Source organism: Haemaphysalis longicornis, unplaced genomic scaffold (assembly GCF_048455015.1).
Source record: "Haemaphysalis longicornis isolate Haplotype H1 unplaced genomic scaffold, Haemaphysalis longicornis Haplotype H1 scaffold_1, whole genome shotgun sequence".
NCBI classification, from domain to species: domain Eukaryota; kingdom Metazoa; phylum Arthropoda; class Arachnida; order Ixodida; family Ixodidae; genus Haemaphysalis; species Haemaphysalis longicornis.
Genome location: NW_027526203.1, coordinates 2630754 through 2650528, shown reverse-complemented (window position 1 = coordinate 2650528; position 19775 = coordinate 2630754). Strand labels below are relative to the sequence as shown.

The 19775-nt window shown below is 47.2% G+C and overlaps 1 protein-coding gene across 1 annotated transcript in view; it reads right to left on the bottom strand.

The window, feature by feature from the left end:
- Positions 1-19775, bottom strand: part of LOC144156348 (stomatin-like) — a 140169-nt gene that overhangs the window by 49793 nt on the left and 70601 nt on the right. Inside the window, exon 5 of the mRNA XM_077688351.1 lies at positions 2741-2823. Coding sequence (XP_077544477.1) covers positions 2741-2823 — 83 coding nt within the window. The remainder of the gene's footprint in view (positions 1-2740; positions 2824-19775) is intronic.

Below are 19775 nucleotides of genomic sequence, written 5' to 3'. Positions count from 1 at the left end.
TCATGTTTTCAAAAATATTGAACATCTTGTTTGCACGTTGAATTATCTAACTGTTTTGTGTTTTCTGGTATATGTGGAGCCGACAAATGTCTTAAAAGTAGTCTCATGGTTTACCCTAACCGACCCTAATTGGGCGAATCTAGATCCGGGAGTAAATTGTGGCGTTTCTAGCATTCCAGAAAATATATTAGTCCTTTCGGTGTATCTAATTGGCTTTTCATCGCCAGCTTTTTCAGTTAAAATTCCGACCGTTCCGGAAGCTAGTAAAGCCATTGCAGAAAAGTAATATTTGGCGTAAACAAAAATGTCGGCTTGGATATGACCAGTGCAGAGAAACCTTTCGGAAGACTGGATAGTTTTTGACTAATTTGGTTTCATAACTCACGTCCCGTAGGCATAACGTTGATTGTTTGCATGGCTCTGGAACCCAGTAAGGCCATGCGCTCAAATTCAAACTTTGCACAAAGCAATCTTTCACATTCAATATAAGCTGTTCGGGAATACTTTGCGTACACTCTATATTTTCAGAGTAATCCCCCCTAAAACAACTACGATAAGTCAGAAAGTTGCACCTAGCTGACAAATGTTGCCCGTACAAAGGCGGCAAAACAAGTTGAACAATTTTAACTGAAAACGCTGCTAAAAGGCGACAGTGTTTTTGTTTCTATTCCTCCGATAGCAGAGTGAAAAGTCCTAGAAGTGGATATGTGCGCCAGCCGAATTGGTGGTCCTAGAAGCTTGGAATTTCGGGAGTACATCCTATCATACCTCACAAGCTCAATATTGCTGATTTAACTCCCTTCCTAAGTTACAGCTCTGAGAGAATGAAAGGACTGAAATATTTTTAAGGCATTCTTTACTGTGCGCACGTTCTTTCAGACATATCAAACTGGTTTTTTCTCATGTAGGAAACTTGTAAACAAATGTCAAAAAGCTGCCTTAGAGGGCCACCGCCATAAAAACCTTTGTGCCTTGTGCCATAAAAAAACCAACCACCAGCATTATCATTCCTTAGAGGGCGTTTTCTTAACCAACCTAATTGCATGTACTTATGCGCGTTGCTACAGGAAGTTTTTTTTTTTCATTTTAGAAGTTTTCCATACGTACGCCCAAAACGGTATTTCGGGATTCTATTGTAATAAGACAGACAAAGGGCGACCGTGATTTTCTCAATTATGCCCCTGAGGAAGCGATCACGGATATGTGTGACATCAACGCCTTCCCATTGTGATGAAGCAAGAGTTCTGAAATTTGAGAATACATTTTTTATCGTGACGCCCTTAGCAGAGGTTCATTTTTTTTTATCAAATCTTAACAAAAAACTGAAAAAAATTCCAATTGCGTTGAGAGCTACGCGCCATTCTTGCGAAAGCGGGATTTGCCGCAAATTGTATTCTGTATAATTTCGTCTACGTATACTACAAACGACTGAGTCATTGGGTGTGGGTATACTGTTCCACTGAAAAAGGAAGAAAATTTTCTTTCAGCAATTTTTAATTATGTCCAAGGCTGATTCATGTATCAAACTGGTTTTTGCTGACGTGTGTAACGCTTGCCAATGTCTTGAAACTAATTTAAAGGTTCGTCCAAGCAATACCTAATACGAAAAATCTGAATTTGGGGCAAACTACGTGCTTTACGTGCACTCAATATGTGTTATACCCTTTGTTATGCTGGCACACCCTGGCATCTCCGGGTACTACTGCAAGTATGTAAGTTTGCGACGCATAAAGAGGGGATGAAATGTTCAAACTGTCTGTTTTGAAGGACGTCATCCGGGTACACTAGCCCTCTGTAGACTTCAAGAACTCCAAATTTCCGGTGTACAGTAGCCACCCAAGTTTGTGTGTGTGTGGGAGGGGGCACACGCGAGTGCGCGTGTGGGTTGAAGTAGAAACCGCAGCTTTGCTGTTTTCTTGGCTCAACGCCGAGGCTCGTAGACAGGCCGAGCCTCAAATATTTACCTTGGCTATAATTTCCTAAGAAAGCTTCAGAAGTGAAACGCAGCCACAAGTGCAACGTCGTTAAATCGTCAAGTGTCGGCTTTACTGGCTCGTGAAGAAGAAAAAAAAGGTGGCGCTGACAAAATAAATAAGTATAAACCCAAATCACTGCCGGGACACCGGCCGTTTTAAAGCACTGTACAAACAAACCGTCCAGACGGCACACAAGCGTTGAAATAAAAGCCGGACATTCCAGCCAACAACAAGAAAAACGGCAACAATATAAGGTTTTTTCGTGATTCTTCAGCGGGCATTTTTGGAAATGAACGGCCTTTTGGCTGGGTGACGACGTAAAGCTGTCATCTATCCGTCGAAGTTTGGGCACGCTAGTCACAGAAACGTGTCCTATCCACAAAAAAGGCTTTGAACATGAGGATTGCGGAAAGCGTCGCTTCCGCAACAAATCCCATAACAGAAAAGTAAGCACCCCAAAATAACCTGTGCCTGCATTCCTTTAGCTAATAAGCAAAATAAAAGAAACACCGAAAAACTCTAAACACACTGGGGTTTAAGAAGACAATCCACTTTTACCCTGTGCATCGAGGCTTTACATTGACTTAGACCGAAACAAAGGGGAGCGAGTGCAACCCGGTATTTTCCGGTTGTTTCAAAAGGTGCAGTTCACGAGCACAACACGAACGCTGTTCAAGATACGCTGTTCTGTTGTGCGGGCAGAGCTATGTGGAAGGGATTCAGAGGTTGGCTGAGCGAAATAAGGTGGAATTCAACCGACTCACCTCTTGCGGGGGAACGTCAAAGGAAACTGTTCGTAGGTCCACTTTACAGTAGGTGTCTATGCACGGGATGATGAAGAACAGGCCTGCGAAGAGAAATCAAAAGATCAGGGAAGAAATCACATTTCGGCGGTTTTTTTCTGGATAGCATTCTTTACACTGACTTCAGGTAGGCTTGCTTACGTTGAAATAGGCATTTATAAAAATAATTGCACTTAAAACTTTTACATCGCCACTCCTACTACTACTGCTGCCCTTTCAACAAATACAGGCATTGTTATCAGTTTTCTGTTTCACGGCAACTCACCTACACGTTTGATTGTTCGATTAGATTTGTTTGGTTTACCCAACATGCGGCTCTTATGAGCTTTTGCAAACACGGTTTAACCTAACTATTTGCGTTTTAATTAATAGGATATATGCTGTCATTATTAACCGCTATGATCCCGGTTTGATCACCACTATGATCACCGCTATGTTTGTTCAGCTGCAGTGACTTAAAATTCAATTCTAACAATACCATAGGCAAGGAACGTGGAAGTTTCCAGAGTTGTGAATAAATAAGTACAATAAAAATGATTCGACAATAAAGAGAAATAATTAAACTCGGGTATCCAGAGTAAGAGCGAAATGCGATACCACCACGCCACCTCAGCCCGTTGCTAGTGGCGGAACAGCTAGTCTAGTGCGCGCGGCGCTGACGCCATGTCACGTGACAGCTGAACGACACGAAATCTGAGTAGAACAGGTGCACCCCAGCCACGCAGAACTCTTATTCTTGGAGAGCTGCGAGGAGAAGTGCCGCCAGCCTGCATCCGACTCGAAAGGCGAAGAAACAAAAGGGAAGAAAGAAGGTGTAGCAGTGCAAAAAAGAGTGGCTGAGTCCCGGAGCTCACTGCAGGCACGTTAAAAACTCTAAAAAAAAGAGGGAGTCCAGCCTTGCTTATTCAAACACGCACCAAAAAGGACGGCAAAAAAGACAGCACAATAAGCTCAAACGAACGCAGCAATACATTTATATCGGTCTCAAAGCTTCTCTTTCAGGACATCTTCCTTCGACGCTAGGAAAGAAAGTAATGCGGTAACAAAAGGTCTGAAAAAGGCGAGCCAGTGTCGTGGCGGCGGCAGAGACTTTACGACCGGACGGCATGGGCCGCAGCTGTGGTCAACGATGCCATCCACACAAGGCGAGCCAGCTTCAGGTTGATAGGCTTCGAATCCTGTCGCTCCTCGTTATTGGAAGCTTGAGTACGGAAGATCGAGATTACGCGTTTGGTGGAGGCTTGCTGGCGTTGAAGACAGGGACGGGACACCGTCGGACTCGTAAAGTGCGCCAACGAGCTTCTGGACGTCGATTGACGGTCGTAGGTTGCACGAAGGCGTCAGTTCTGTTAAGTACATGGGAGTAGACTCTGCTGAGCCTGCCGCGGGGGACAACGTCGATCATAGCTGCAACCCGTGGATACGTATGCGTCCGACGGAATTCTCTTGCACAGAAGCAAAAAAGGCTGCCGACAGACACGCGGGGAGGCCCTGAAAATTGCTGTACGCATTTCAAGAGCACGGAGGACCGAGTAACTGATAATTTGAATAAAAATTAGCCCCAAAACGAACGGTATTTCATTGCTGGGGACGATGTTGAAGGTGAAATGAAATGCTACTGCCGTTAGGGTAAAATCGTTAGAAAGTACATTCTCAAACTGTTCAGCTTACGGCTCCGTCCGACGTTTACAGCCATGAGTAAATGACAGGTACACCATCTCTTTTTGAGCACGCGCTAAATTAAGAAATCAATAGTGGTTCTACAGGTACAGGCGGCCACAGAATAAAGCAGACCAAGCGAGCGGCGCGCGATAGCTATCGGTGCGACACCTTACTGCCCAGCGCCTGCTGTCGAGATAGCGGAGGGCGCATGCGTGTCCCTCCCTATAGGGACCAGGCAGCTGGACGGGTGGCGCCACCACTCGGCGCTCCCCTCGTCAGTGGAATGAGCCGGTGCATTGGACTACACAGCCTCCCGTTGTTCTTGTCGTGTTTGCTTCGGTGCTTTGAATGTTTTGGTGGTGTTGTGAGTGGACATGTGAGATGAAACGAAGTCTAGACAGGTGTGTTGGGTTCTTAGATGTAGTAGCGACTACGTAAAGTTGTCGGACGCTTCTAAAGTTGGGTGTCGGCTGCAATGGCATGAGCGCTTTTTGCAGCGATCTGCGCTTGGCTCCACCCGTTCTGAGTACGAATAAAACTACTATTATTAGTATTAATTTCTTCTTAAATGCATAACGGCTACGCAAACTTATTGAATGCCTCTAAGGTTGGGAATGGGCTACATCGATATGGGCACGTCTTGCAGCGCTCTGCGCCCATGGCTCCGCGCGATCTGAGTAGGAATAAACCTATTAGAAATATTAGCATTCATTTCTACCACTTTAAATGATCTTCGCTGGCTTCAATGACTGCGGTTTCCGCGCCAGCCTTAGCGCTGGGATACCTCGACACGTGTGCTTTGAAGAGAAAGGCACTTGCGTACGATATGGATTACCGTGTAGCCGTAGAAATGTTGCTGTAGTTTAAACCTTCTGTAACCGTGAGCTTTGTGCCTTCGGTTTTGGTGAGCGACTCTGTGACAGCATGGGAGCCTGAAAGCCGAAGTGGAACTCCCACGTTTGTGGTGGTCACTTTATCAAATGCCAAAGTTATTCAACCACCCAACAGCCCAAGCCACAAACCATCCCTCCTCTCCTGACATTAACAGCGCGAAAGAACGGGACAACAGAGGAGTAGACAAACACAGCGCTGTTGTCCCGTTGTCCCGTGCCTCTTTTGTCCCGTTCTATCGCGCTGTTAATCTCAGAAATACGTACCAACTGGCCTGCCTACAATCCCTCTACCCCTTCCCGTCTTACCACCTGCGTGGAATAAAGGCTGGCACCGATAGTTAAAAATGTGGAAGTGTTAACATCAGCCGGTGTTTTTTAATGCCTAAGTATTCTTTACAGAGTACCTAAAAAATCGTGTAATGCCTTGTGAAGACACCAAAAAAACGCGCGATTAGTTGCCTCAAGAATGGGTGATTCAGCCCGAGTCCTTTACCACAGACACATTTGGAGAGGGGTGCATGGAAGTTCAAAATTAAACAGCAAACTCATCTAGCCCTCCGTATAATGATTACGATGGTTGAACGCAAAGCTTTCTTCGTGCGAAATCGAATGGAAAATGGTCAAAGTCAAAGACGCGTATGCGATCAAAAAACCAAACTGCGTGCTGGTCAAATTTGAAGCTCAACTAGTCAACGTTTAAATACAGAAGGCAACCAAGGAAACCCATGCGAGAAAGCTTTGCGATAAATGATCATCGTCGTTAGACGGAGGAGTGCATGATTTTTCAAGCATAGGTGGCAGCTTGTAAACCGACTGCAGCTTTTAGTTGTGAAGCTGAGTACAGGCTTCGGGCACCCTCCTGTCTTACGTCCTTCAGCCACGCAGGAGTTGGTTTTTGAAAAACCATTTATCAACTAGCCAGCAACCATTGCAATCCTTCTAAATCAGTGCTTCTCCACGACAAGCAATAACGTTCTACTATCATGCGGTATTTATTCTATCAACTATTCCTTATGACTGTAGTAAGAGAATCTCTGTGAAATTAAACACGGAATCGTCGTTCATCACAATTTCTGTTTTGAGGTAAATCTTAGAAGGCACCCCCCAACTTTGTCTTTCGCTTGTGCACGACGTCGACGCCGTTTCGTCATCAACTGGCAAAGGACAGCGCCGCAGCATTCCTGGATCGGTTGCGCACACCGGCTTTGTGGGGGAATTTAGCTGCAATATACTCCTCGATACCCGAAACTGCATGCAGGCATGAAAAAAATTACATGAAGGAAAGGACTTTCACTTCTAGCGTGACTTCCAGCTTGGCGCATTGAGCGTCGTCTGCTATTTGTAAATACTGAGTATGGGCGTAAATCACACACATGGCATGCCTTGTAAAGGTCACATCCACGCTCAAGATTCACCGATCTGAAAAAAGTCCTTGTGGTTATGTACGCTTTGCAAGCCGCGCCGCAGAAAAACGACAGAAAGCCATGCACAATAACGCTGCGCTGACCGCCACCGGCATTCCACTGACGAGCAGTTCACCACGGGCGGCGCTGTTCGCTGAAGCGACGGTGGTGCCATACAACGACCGCCCGGTCCCGATAGTTTGTGCATGTCAGTTTCCTTGACTGCGGCTGCAGCACTCCGTTCATCTCGAATGCGACGCGCGGCGGCGCCTTGCGCGGCTCGCCTACCGAGCGGGCGTGATGCTTGGCAGCAGCCGGCAGCGTGGGCCATGCGCTGATGCCGCGTAACTGTGCGTTCATCTGATAATGTTTGTTCGGCGCTCTTTTTATCATTTTAATGACTGGACCGCAAACTGGCGTTGAAGAAAGGCTGCGATAAAGATTCACACATGACTAAAACAGTGCTGGTCGTTATGTGACGAACACAGTTGATAGCAAGAACTGAATACAGCGAAGGTTTATTCGGTTGGGAACAAAAAAAAAAAAAAACATCGGTAATTGTCCGAGTGGTTTCCTTATTAATTGTGTGTGAAGTTTCCGTCGATTTTTGATAACTTCACGAATGCGTCGGGGGAGCGACTCATAAAGCGACTTTATGATTTCGGGACGGGGGCGCAGGCGTCCCCATTCATCTTCCACTGCCTGCCACAACTCGTCCGCCGTACGACCACAGTCATTTCGTTTGCCGAGATTCATCTTCATAATTCCCCACACATTTTCTATCGGATTTAGGTCTGCCCCGCACGGAGGTCACCGCAGCTGTCGCACCGCGTGGTCCTCGAGCAGTGAGCTCACGGCTCGTGCTGTGAAGACAGGGCTTCGGTCCTGTTGCAGGATGAAGCACCCGTCCAGGGCGTAGGGGAGCAGACTTGTCGAAATGATGTTACAGTACTGGGAAGCATTGAATGGCCCAGAAATTCTGACGAGGGGTCCCAGGCCGTCCGCACTCATTGCGCCCCATACGCTGACGCGTAGCACCTCCCAATGGAAAGGACGCTTTGGATGTAGCCGGGCTGGTATCTAAATACCATCGGGCTAAATACAGAAATACATTCAGGAAAGATATCTCCGAGGAAAGATATCTCCGAGGAAAGATATCTTCGAAGACGTTCGGAGGGTATACTAGATAAATCAATGAAAGGACATAGGACATTCGCCGTGTTTGATAGTTTACATCGATTGAAATTACTGGCACATTTTTTTAGCGGGAGGCTGCACCCCCACTGCCACCTAGGCGAACAGTATCCTGTATAAAACTATGCATCAATTTCATCCTCTTTCCACATCGGGAATTACAAAAGCCCCGTTAGCCGATCCGGGTTACCTGAAGTGTTTCGTAAAAAAACAGCGACAAGAAACGCTTAACAAACGGTGCTTATAAAACTACGATTAAAACGTTTCAAATGAACCCAGCTGGATAAAATTTACAGAGACATTGTATATCGGTTGCTTCGAAATATAGTTATTAACAGGTAGTTATGCATTGCTAGACTTAACAATTACGCTTAGCGTTGCACTCGGGACCCCCGAAGGAATGCTCAGCAATTCTCACATTAAACCGTGCTCCCGATTTGACCTCTTACACATTAAATTGAGAACGACTCAGCGTGCAATGGAGCGGAAAATGACAGGTATAACATTAAGGGACAAGAAGACAGCGGAGTGGGTCAGGGAACAAACACGTGTTAAGGACATATTAGTAGAGATTAAGAAAAAGAAGTGGGCGTGGGCAGGGCATGTAATGCGAAGGCAAGATAACCGCTGGTCATTAAGGGTAACAGAGAGGATCCCTAGAGAAGGCAAGCGTTGCAGGGGGCGGCAGAAAGTTATTTGGGCAGATGAGATCAAGAAGTTTGCGGGGATAAATTGGTCACAGTTGGCACAGGACCGAGGTAATTGGAGAATAATGGGAGAGGCCTTTGCCCTGCAGTGGGCGTAGACAGGCTGGTGATGATGATGATGATGATGATGATGAGAGACAGGCAGTTCAGTTGTGTAAAATTTAATGTCACCTCCTCACAGCGGCCACAGCCAGGGGCGTACCGCAAGGGGCGGTCCTTTCCCCTGTTCTTTTTAACATCCTTGTAAGCGCTATTCCGGTGGTTTCTGGTGTTTCTACATATGTATATGCCGACGATATTGCGTTTTTTGCATCAGCACCTGACATTCAATCTCTATACAAACTTGGTCGCAGTTGGCATAGGACCGAGGTAATTGGAGAATAATGGGAGAGGCCTTTGCCCTGCAGTGGGCGTAGATAGGCTAATGATGATGATGCTGATGATGACTGTAGTAGTTTATATATCATCTAGAATGCACATTACCAGCAACTTTTCACAGTTTAGTTTCGTACCTGCAGCTCATCGGACGCCAAACACGCCGCTGTTGACCCCAGCGAGTGGAGAAAGTCGATTTGTCTGTGAATATAACTTCCTTCCACTCGTCCGTTGTCCACCGCTCCACTGCCCGGGCGAACTCCAGCCTTTCCAGCCTCTGGCGGTCCGTCCCGCGCGGTTTCTGCGCTGCCACGCAACTCCCGAGTCCCGCCTCCTTCAATCGTCTTGAATTGTCTCGCAAGAGACATTCAATGACAGCTCCTGCCGAATTTCTTTTGCAGACAGGAGGTGATCTGCCACAGCGGCTGCGACAATCAGTAGTTCCTGCTCCTCACTGGTGACTTTAGGCCACCCGCTGCGCTCTGCGTCAATGCGTCTGCCCTGATCATCGCGGTAAGCTTGAATAATGCGGCTTACAGAAGTCCTAGACCTCCCGGTGAGGTGGCAACTTTCCCACTGAGTAGTCCCTTCGATCAAAAGTCGCACGATGCGCCTCCGTTGCTCGATGGGGACGCGGGAAGGCATTCTTCACGAATATGACCTTGCAGGACGAGTTACGTGCTTTATACGCTTCATAGCTATCACTGTCCAATGGGTGACATGGAAGGAAACGCCTCATTGCTTTTCGATAGCAATTCACTCACACCGACAGCTGTGTATTTCGGTCTATTTTTCCGAAGCGAATAAACTCTTTCCTTCCTACTTTCTTCCGTCCTGCCATCTTTAAACCGCCTCTCATATGCCGCACGGGAAAAACTGGAAATTAAAAAAAAACCGCTGTTTTTAGTTCTATCAGCTCTGTGTTTGTCGCATAACGACCAGCACTGGTTCAGTCGTGTGTGAATCTTTATCGCAGCCTTTCTTCAACGCCAGTTTGCATTTCAGTCAATAAAATGATAAAAAACTCTCACCTCCCCTCGCGGGAACCCCTGTGTAGATGCGACGCATAGGCGGAGCGGCGAAGGGACCGCGCTTTATAGCGCGCATAACGTTGAGGGGACTGCGTAAGCCGGTCCCAGTCGATGACGACGTTGGCGTACTTGTAAAGCGGCGTGGACTCTAGGTGTTTGAGCCAAGCGTGGATGTTGCTTCACCGGAGAACGGAACACCGGTTATATGCGCAGCGCGCCCGAAGGAGAGGAAACCGCGGTAGAGAGAGTACTGCACATGCGCCGGCCCCAGCGCGTCTGCCGCGGCTATGACGCAACGTGGCGCGGCTATGACGCCACACAATCCAACACAATCCACTTTAATCCAATCCAATCCAAATCCAATCTAATCCAATCCAAGCCAAGCCAATCCAATCCAAGCCAATCCAATCGAATCCAATCAAATGCCCCTCGCGAAAGAGTGTTCGCTATCGGAGAGGAGAGGGGGTGAGCGGCGGAGAGCGCAGGTGGCGCGGAGAGGAGAATGGGGGAGGGGTGGACAACGCCGACGACGACGACGACGACGACGACGCCGGAGGGACAAGGCGAGTGAATCAGATGCTCTGCATCTAAAAAGAGCGCCGAACCAACGCCGGCTGTATTAACATTGCCTGACGCGTCGCGCGCTTTTCAATGGGAAGGGTAGGGACGCTTAGTTCAGGCACTGATCCGCTATGTGGCGCGTGCCGGCGGACATCTCGCCTTACGTCACTGCTCGCGAGTCGCGAACGCTGCACCCACTTCTACGACGTGTGTCTGTCAGCTTGCCTGTTGGGCTTCAAGAGCCGTTTCGCTTACATCTTAGCCGTGACGGGGCGCTAGTTTTGTGGCGCACTGGGGATCTCGTTCAACATGTCGCTCGCTTCATACTTGCTGCATTTTTCCATAGATAAAGACGGAGGCGGACTGGAATAGTCTAAGAACGTACTGATTGTTGGGTAGACATATAGCTAACAGAAAACGATATTTTCGGATGGGGGAGCCATTATTTTACTGATATTTTTCTTTCTGGAGTATTTAGAGAAGAAAAAAATGCGTGCCTGTTTTTTGTTCAGGCGCTCACTTCTACGATTACTTTCCAATAATATCACGTGCTTGTAAAATTCAGATAATTATAGGAAACAAAAGGATAAGCAGCTGGGATCCCGCCACGCTGTCCGGGCGCTTCTACAGTACAGTCATCAATTTTAGAAGTGCGTACCGATGCGGAGTGCGAACAGGGGGGTCAAAACAATACCTAAATGCGGAGGGGATAGAGGGGGGATGCCCCACTCAGAAAATTTCAGGTCCTGTGATCCGAGTAGATAAGCGCGCAAAGCCGGCATCAGCCTGCTGCAGCGCAAGGGATTTTGCTTCGTGACAAAGGAAGTTTTATCATTGACAGACCAACACAGACAGGCATGGTGGAAAACAAGAAGGCGTTGGAGCGCCGCCTCGGGAACGCTAAACAAACTTTCCACTATTTTGCATAGTTTCCAAGAAGCGGCGCTGGCTGGCGGACACGAAAGCACGCTGGAAGGCTACGGAGCGGGGAGGGGTAGGAGAGAGCAACAGGAGAGTGGCTGTTTGGCCATTTTTCGCTCACGCGTTAGTCACTGTTTATACAGGCGGCGTTGGCCGAACGAACATTCTCAGATAAATGCACAGTTACGCGGCATCAGCGCATGGCGCACGCTGCCGGCTGCTGACATGCATCACGCCCGGTCGGTAGGCGCGCCGCGCAAGGCGCCGCCGCGCGTCGCATTGGAGACGATCAAAGTGCTGCAGCCGAAATCAAGGAAACTGACATGCACAAACTCTAGGGAAAGACACGCATGCGCCCTTCGCTATCTCGACAGCAGGCGCTGGGCCGGAAGGTGTCGCGCCGATAGTATTCGCGCACCGCTCGCTTGGTCCGGTTTATTCTGTGACCGCCTGTACCTCGCCATCGTAACGAAATTTTGAAGCGCCGGTTTTTCCATGGAGTCAAAAAATAAAAACGCCCGTGTGTCGAGAACTCATTGCACGTTAAAGATACCCAGGACATGTCTTATTTATCTGTTGTTTTCCACTACGGCACGTCTCATAGCACAGAGGTCTATGGGTATATAGCAAAAAAAATAATGTTTTTGTACCGCCGCAATGAACCCGTAATGTCAATCCCAGTGACAAACAACAAAATATAATGGGGTCTAATGCGCCGAAGCCACACCTGCAGGGCTATGAGGAGCGCCGTAGTGGCGGGCTTTGCATTAGTTTAGACAGCCTTAGGATCTCTAACGTGCGCCGAAATCTTGACAGACGGGCCTTTTCGCTTTTTCCATCCACCTAAGAAGCGCTGAAAATTTTCCAAATTTTAGTGTGCATAGTGCACGATGTAGCTCGAAATTTCTGTTTATGTTTTGGCTTATGTTCAATGCCAGTAAGACGTTCTCGTTGCGCATTGCCGCAGCACAGGTCGATTTTTAGGTCAAATATCATACAAGACTTCGTCATGAGCAGAATTGGTTTCCGTTGTAGCTCTAATTTTTTTTTTGGGGGGGGGGGGAGGGGGGGTTACCGGAATATTACCGTATTGATACGGTGGATTGGGCGTAGCTCAACACAGGCCGTATCCGTTCACCCATAATTCTGCTGCCAACGTCTGTCCTAGGAACGAGAACGACGTACCAATCTGTTTCTAAGGTGCGGATTTGTTGTGCTTCCGTGTTTGCAGGCATGGCATTATTCCTCGAAGTGCGTCTGAAATCTGCATGCGTTTAATTTCTCGGCAGAATATCTCTTAAGTTTTACGAGCCTAAAATATTTTCGATTGGTAAGACAATTTCATTAACGAAATGGGACTTCAACAACAACAACAACAACAACAAAAAACAGGCATAGCCTTAACATCTCTTCATCTTTCCGCCTGACACTTCGAATACTGATCTACCAGCCGACCAACATGGGTGACAAGGTTAGCCATTGTCGTAACAAAAACAGGATAAGCATCACTGGATAGTTATCTTATCCCGGCTTGCTGTTCAACCTGAGGATACAATTAACCCTCGCATTTGGCGCCTTCTGAAGACAGTCATTGATGACAAAGACGTTCAAAATAAATGAAAAACAAATGTTCCAGATTTTTTCGAGCCTTAAACATCGTCTTCATCATCGAAAAAAAAAACTGCAGATTTCTCTTGAGACCTCTGACTTAAATTCAGGAAGATTTGCCTGAACCACTTTTACACAACTCCTGTTTCAGCCACCTTGTCCCTGCACACTTTAAACTCATTTGTGAAACACTTAGTACGTAATTTGTACGTACAAAATTGCACTATTCTTCACAGTGCAGCAAATAATCTAGCAGGTACGAAGCTAAATAACGTACTATGATCAATTTTTTTATTTGTGTTCGGCGGAGCTATTCAAAAATACTTAATTTGCATACTATCTAACCTTTGACTGCGGCTACAGCAAGCATTAACTTCTATACGAACTGCTGGCTAGCTTTAACTACACTCATTTGGGTACTGTTCGATACCTTATTTAGGAAGCTGTCATATGCCTATCTTATCTTACACCAATCACGTATAACCTAATAAACTGTAATTAGTCATACAGAGTGTCCTACGTAAGTTGGGCAAAGCATCAAACAGGAAAGGTTGATTTTTTCTGGTTACTCAAAATTTTTTGATACCTTGACTCATGCATCATAATTTACATTATGACTGATTGATTGATTGAAATATTATTAATTACAAAAATTAAACAGAAAGGTTCCTCAGAGTTACTTAGGAAGTTATTTAGAACTCTGAGGAGCCGCCTGCTGTTCTTCCATCAAAAACGGGACGTCCATCCGAGGATCCCGCGGTGCGGGAATGTCAGTGGCAAGTGACGAACCGGAAGTGCCTGTTCCACTGGCGATCCGAACACAGAAGTCCTCTGCTACTTCGAGCTCTCCGCGCTTCTGGTGAAGATCCAAAGCCTTGAATGGGGAGCGCTGTTGCACGGCGGTCATTAGTCCTAGCACAGTCCTTCATATTCCAGGCAAGGGCTTTCGGGGCCGAGCGATTCACAAAAGGACTTCCAACGTTGTGGTTGCACTTGAATATTGCGGCGTTGAATCTTCTTTTGTGTCCTTCTGGTATCCCTCAACTCTTTAAGAGACTTCGTACGTCTGTACCTTCGTTCGGTGCACCGACGGATAGCTCTGAGGCGTTCCAGCTCAATGTTGAACTCTGTGATTTTCGGGCACAAGCCGACGGAACGTTTGCAAGCAACCAGCGTGCGTCCAATAGCAGACCCCACATCTCCAGACTAATTACTCGCCCAGAAGTCTTCCATTTTGGATTTCAATTGTGACCAATCGGTCACCCGAATGACGTTATGGTCGATGCGACTTCGTAGTCCATTAATCTTTAAATAGGTTGGAATGTGGTCACTTCCATACGTTTCTACGTCTGCAAACCATTTATATGTCCGGACAGGCATCACGACACAAACGTTAGGTCCAAGCAACTTGCGTAGTAAGTGCCACGTAGAAAAGTCGGACTTCCATCGTTCATTGCATCCTAAGCATAGGGCATGGTCTGGCGCAAAGGACACCAGGTTCCGGCCTTTGCTGTTAGTGCTTGAGCTACCCCAGAGCAAGTGGTGTTAATTAAAGTCACCCATAATAACCCACGGACCATTCGTTGCACTTAAGATGTCCTGCAGCCTCTTGCAATTAAAGCGAGATGCCGGGTGTATATACGCACCCACAAGTGTGAATGTGAGGTCGCCTTTCCTGATGGTCAGGCAGACGTACTCATTACCCCTGTAAGCTTTCAGGGGGTGGTGTACATAGGTGAGCTGACGTCTGATGAAAACGACGACTTTACTTGGCTTCCCGTATGTGGTTGATTGAAAAAGTTCATAGCCAGATAGTCTAATAGGTTTACGCAGGTTCGGCTCACAAATGACAAGGATGGGAGTCGACCTCAAGAACACAAATTGGCGAAGATCAGCGATGCGTGACCGCAGACTTCTGGCGTTCCACTGAAAAATGGAAGCGTCCTTGACATACGCATTCAACAAAGGGCGCACGTTGGACATTGCACTTGCTCACCCATGGCTTGAGAGTACTGGCTTCAGGGCGTCCAGTACTTGTAGGGCACTCAACGCAGATGGAGTGTTTATGTTTGTGATTAACCTGCGGATGGCATTCAAGAGGGACCTCAAGACCGCTACGACTTGCAGATCAGGGCCTGCAGCTGGGGCGGGAGATCGCATGGTTTTCTTCAGCACTGAGCGTTGGGGCTCAGGTGGTGGTACAATCGGTGGAAGTGGGGGCCACGAGTCAACCGACAGGGGCTTTTGTACCTGGCTGCGATGACTGCTCGGCAAATCCTGCTGGGCCACGGGCGGGCGGCGGCCGCGGGGGTAACGGTCGTGATAGTAATTGCACTGGTAGAGGAGCCGCTTGCCTAAACACGTTGGGTGGAGAATAACCAGGCTTCCGTGAAGACCTCCGGCGTCGAGACCGGTGACGGCGCCGCTCTCGTAGCGCCGCATCAGCCTCCTTATGCGTGGAGTGGTCTCTCACCATCTGCTTCAAGACGGCGACCTCCCTCTTCATACGTGGGCACTTCGATGCGGCATCGTGAGGGCGCTCACAGTTGGCGCACTTCAGGGTACCTTCACTGCAGTCGCTAGCCTTGTGGGACCCAGCACATTTGGGGCATACAGTGGCGCTCCCGCAGACTGCAGCTACGTGGCCAATCTTTAAGCACTTGAGGCACTGAAGGGGTTTGGGCACATAAAGTCGGACAGGCTGACGGAAATGACCCACCTTAACATGGGCGGAAAGGCTGTCGCCCTTGAAGATTATCTTCACGCATCTGGACGTGCCAATGCGGCTCACTTGTCTGATGACAATACCTTCATCTGCAGGTTTGATTAGTATAGGCAAGTCCTTCTCAGGGATGGATGCATAGACGTCGTAAATGACGCCTACCGTCGTGTCTCCGTACGGTGCGTCATGGGCTCGCACTTTTATGTTCTGTAATGACGTGATCTTCCTCAAAACCACCAAATGCACTTTGATGTTCCACGTCGATAGCCTAGATGTTTCTTGGGAAATTGGTCCTTACGTCCGTGACTTCTCCAGGCACAGTGGCATCGAGGAACGCGGAGACCGCTTGGTCGTTGAGCATCCTCAAGTTATCCGTCTTGGCTTCCTGCACGAACAGTATCGTGTGCACAAGGCGTCTAGGCATGGGCCTCACCGTCGAGGTGCTCGACCGCGAAGATGCCGTGAGGAGCCTCCTTTTCCCCCTTTTTCCCAGGCAGAGTTGGAAACCATCATCAGAATCACCGTCACTATGCGCTGAGTAAAGCTTGGTGTCCTCGGTGTCCGTGTCGGCTGGGAGGCTGGCGCGCTTCCTGGAGGCCGCGCCCGCCGGTGGATCGACATCGCACGGTTCCTCCGGGGGATCCCCGTCCATCACCACTCAGAAAAAACGGTGCCCCACAGGTTGAAACCAAGAAAAGACCGCAAAAAGTCGCAGACGAAAGAAGCCGCGTCCTACAGAAGAGGCACTTCATCGTCTAATACAAACAAATACACCATACACTCGCCAGTAAGACTTCGGCCAATTCAAATTTATCCAATTAATACCAATTTTAGAGCTCACCGGAAGAAAAAATGAGGACCCAAGTTCGGACTTCAGGATACCCATTAAACATAATAACTACGAATGGCCACCGGTCTCACAAGGAGGGTAGCTTGTCCTCTTTCAAGACCATACACCTGTCTAAACAAGGGTTATCTACCCTGATATAAGTCCGTTCATGAAAGATTTTGCGAACTTCCACAGCAATGACATAAATGACTTTGTTGAACCCCTCTCGTATTGCAGAGTTGATACTGAGCAGTGCTAGAGCACTGCGCTCAGGCTTCTCACTCTACTCTTTTCTAGCGCGAACGTTGAAAACGCAATTTCTATCCTGAGAACCATTGAAAGCAGCGCTCTTTCAGCAGCGAAAAAATATCGCAAACTATGCTAGCGTGTATTGCAACAAGATTTAAGGTTGTGTTAGGAGATGCATACATGTCTTGTCTTTAACTATTCGCGCTTGGGTACATAAACACTCTAAACTTTTTTACACCCTTTTTGGCTAAACATGGTGTAGTATAAGTGCAAAAAGGGTGTTGGGAGGCCATTGCACCCCTTTCTCTTGTATCTCAACACCCTTATTCGTAGCTCTATACACTTTTTGTGTGGAAAAAAAGTGTGTTGACCAACTTCAACACCCTTGGTTTTTCTAGGGTGTTGAAAGGGTGTGAGAAAGGTGTTCAGCTGTTGATTGATTAATGCCATGCATGTAGGTGTAATTGCATTGCGAAGTACAAGACACCCCCTCATACCCTCTTTCCCACCTCCTAAGAAATGTTCAAAAGCAAAAAAAAATTGTTCGCCTGCAATGATCGCTCGTCCCCCATTACGGTGCATCCCATGGCTTAAGTTGAGCTTCGGCACGTAAAACGTCAATTTTCACTTATAAAATTAAAAGATGTATACATACACTAAACATTTTTACACTCTTATTGCCTAAAAAAGTTTAGTATAAGAGGAATAAGGGTGTCGGCAAATCGTAACGCCCTATTTCTTAGGTTGCAACAGCCTAATTTGTAGCTCCTCACTCATTTTGTGTGGCGAAAAGAGTGTTGACCTACTACAACACCCTTGGTTTTCTGTAGGATGTTGAAAGGGTGTGAAATAGGTGTACAGCTGCAAAAAAAGCGCAGCTGGGGGTCGACCAAGCGTCTTCCGCTGTAGCTAGGTTTTGGTATGTTTTGTTAGCTTATCCAATATTCTTGCTATGCTAGGCTGGGTACTGAGGGTGAGGCGAAGTTGATCCTTGCCGTCAGTTTAGCGGGATTTTACAAGGCTGTTCGAGTGTGTCCCCCTTACTGACCGCGGATCCATGAGGAAGACAAACTAGGTCGACCCCCAGCTCCGCTGTTTTTCCAGTCTTGTACCAGTGGTGCAAGCTGCGCCTTTTTTTGCGTTTTAGTATCCCAAAAAGGGTAGTCCCTTTAAAATGGTATAGTAAGAGGTTCACATACGCATGCGCCCCTTGAGGTGACACTCGAACACGCTCGAAAGCCGGCTTCACTGTTATAATACCCGATCTGCGGTGGTGTACCCTTTACAGGTGGCGCAAATTTTTTTCTTAGTATTTTTTTCTAACGCCGCCGTACCAGCTCAAGCTGGAACAGCCCCGCTAGTAATAAATTATGCCAATTCATATTGTTTTCCATATCGTAAGGTACAAAATATTCTGCCTCTTGTAGAAAATCTTAGTCCACCAGCATAAACGGGTATAAAATACCTCCAAAGTTGGAGGTCTTTTACGCCCTTTTTCTTAGTTGGCGGTCTTTCACACCCTTCCAACACCATAATTTTTAGCTTTACACCCTTGTGAGAAAAGGCTACACCCTTCTTGGTGGATGTCGAAATGGTGTGAAATAGTTGTTTGGTATTTAATGAAATTCTGTGAGTTATTGAAAATAATCAACTCACAACTAAAAAGCTTCTGCAAATCCGCATGCTTACGTGTATATGCTCCTATTAAAATCAATAATTACAAAATTACCGCTAAAAATCTGATTTTTTCGTAAAACCCACCGACTCTATCAGAGGACTTTCTTCTGCTTGCTATAAAAGCCAGAATAGCAGATGTATTTCTAAGTATGTGCTCGCTCTCCCCATGCATCCCGTTGGTTTTCTTGCTCAATTCATTTGGGGTCATAGTATGACTTGTGCGTGTTGAATGTATCTGTACGTCATGCTGCGCGCTCAGCTGATCGACGTTGTCACGCGTAGCTGCGCTTCCCACGCCCTCTTTTTTAGAATGTCAACCAACCTTACACCTCTCTTTAGGGTGTTCACAAGAACACTCTTTTTTCATCTTTACACCCTTCTTTAGCATGAACACCTATTAAGGGCGTGCGCCATGGGATAAGATTTTCACACCCTTTTCGGCCAAAAAGGCTGTGATCTACGAATAACTACGAATGGCCACCGGTCTCACAAGGAGGCTAGCTTGTCCTCTTTCAAGACCATACACCTGTCTAAACAAGGGTTATTTACCCTGATATAAGTCCGTTCATGAAAGATTTTGCGAACTTCCACAGCAATGACATAAGTGACTTTGTTGAACCCCTCTCGTATTGCAGAGTTGATACTGAGCAGTGCTAGAGCACTGCGCTCAGGCTTCTCACTCTACTCTTTTCTAGCGCGAACGTTGAAAACGCAATTTCTATCCTGAGAACCATTGAAAGCAGCGCTCTTTCAGCAGCGAAAAAAATATCGCAAACTATGCTAGCGTGTATTGCAACAAGATTTAAGGTTGTGTTAGGAGATGCATACATGTCTTGTCTTTAAAGGGACACTGAAGTGAATTTGCCAAGCTCCCGTTCATCGTTTATCCGGTTGACAAATCGGTAATTATTTTACAAAGCGCGAAAGAAGAAAAACTACCATGCGCGGTTTGCGGCGGCCGCACCAACTAAGGCTGTGACGTTGAGAGGAGGGGCGCCGTGATTGGACGATGCCCAAGGTTAGCAATCACACAAGTTTCGGTTTCGGTTTCGGTTCTGTAAAACATAACCAATGGCTTTGTTGGATGGGCATTCTCAATATCTCAGTAATCATCGTACCGCGCTTCTGCCATGTTGTCGGCTGTAAAATGCACAAGATAAGCCT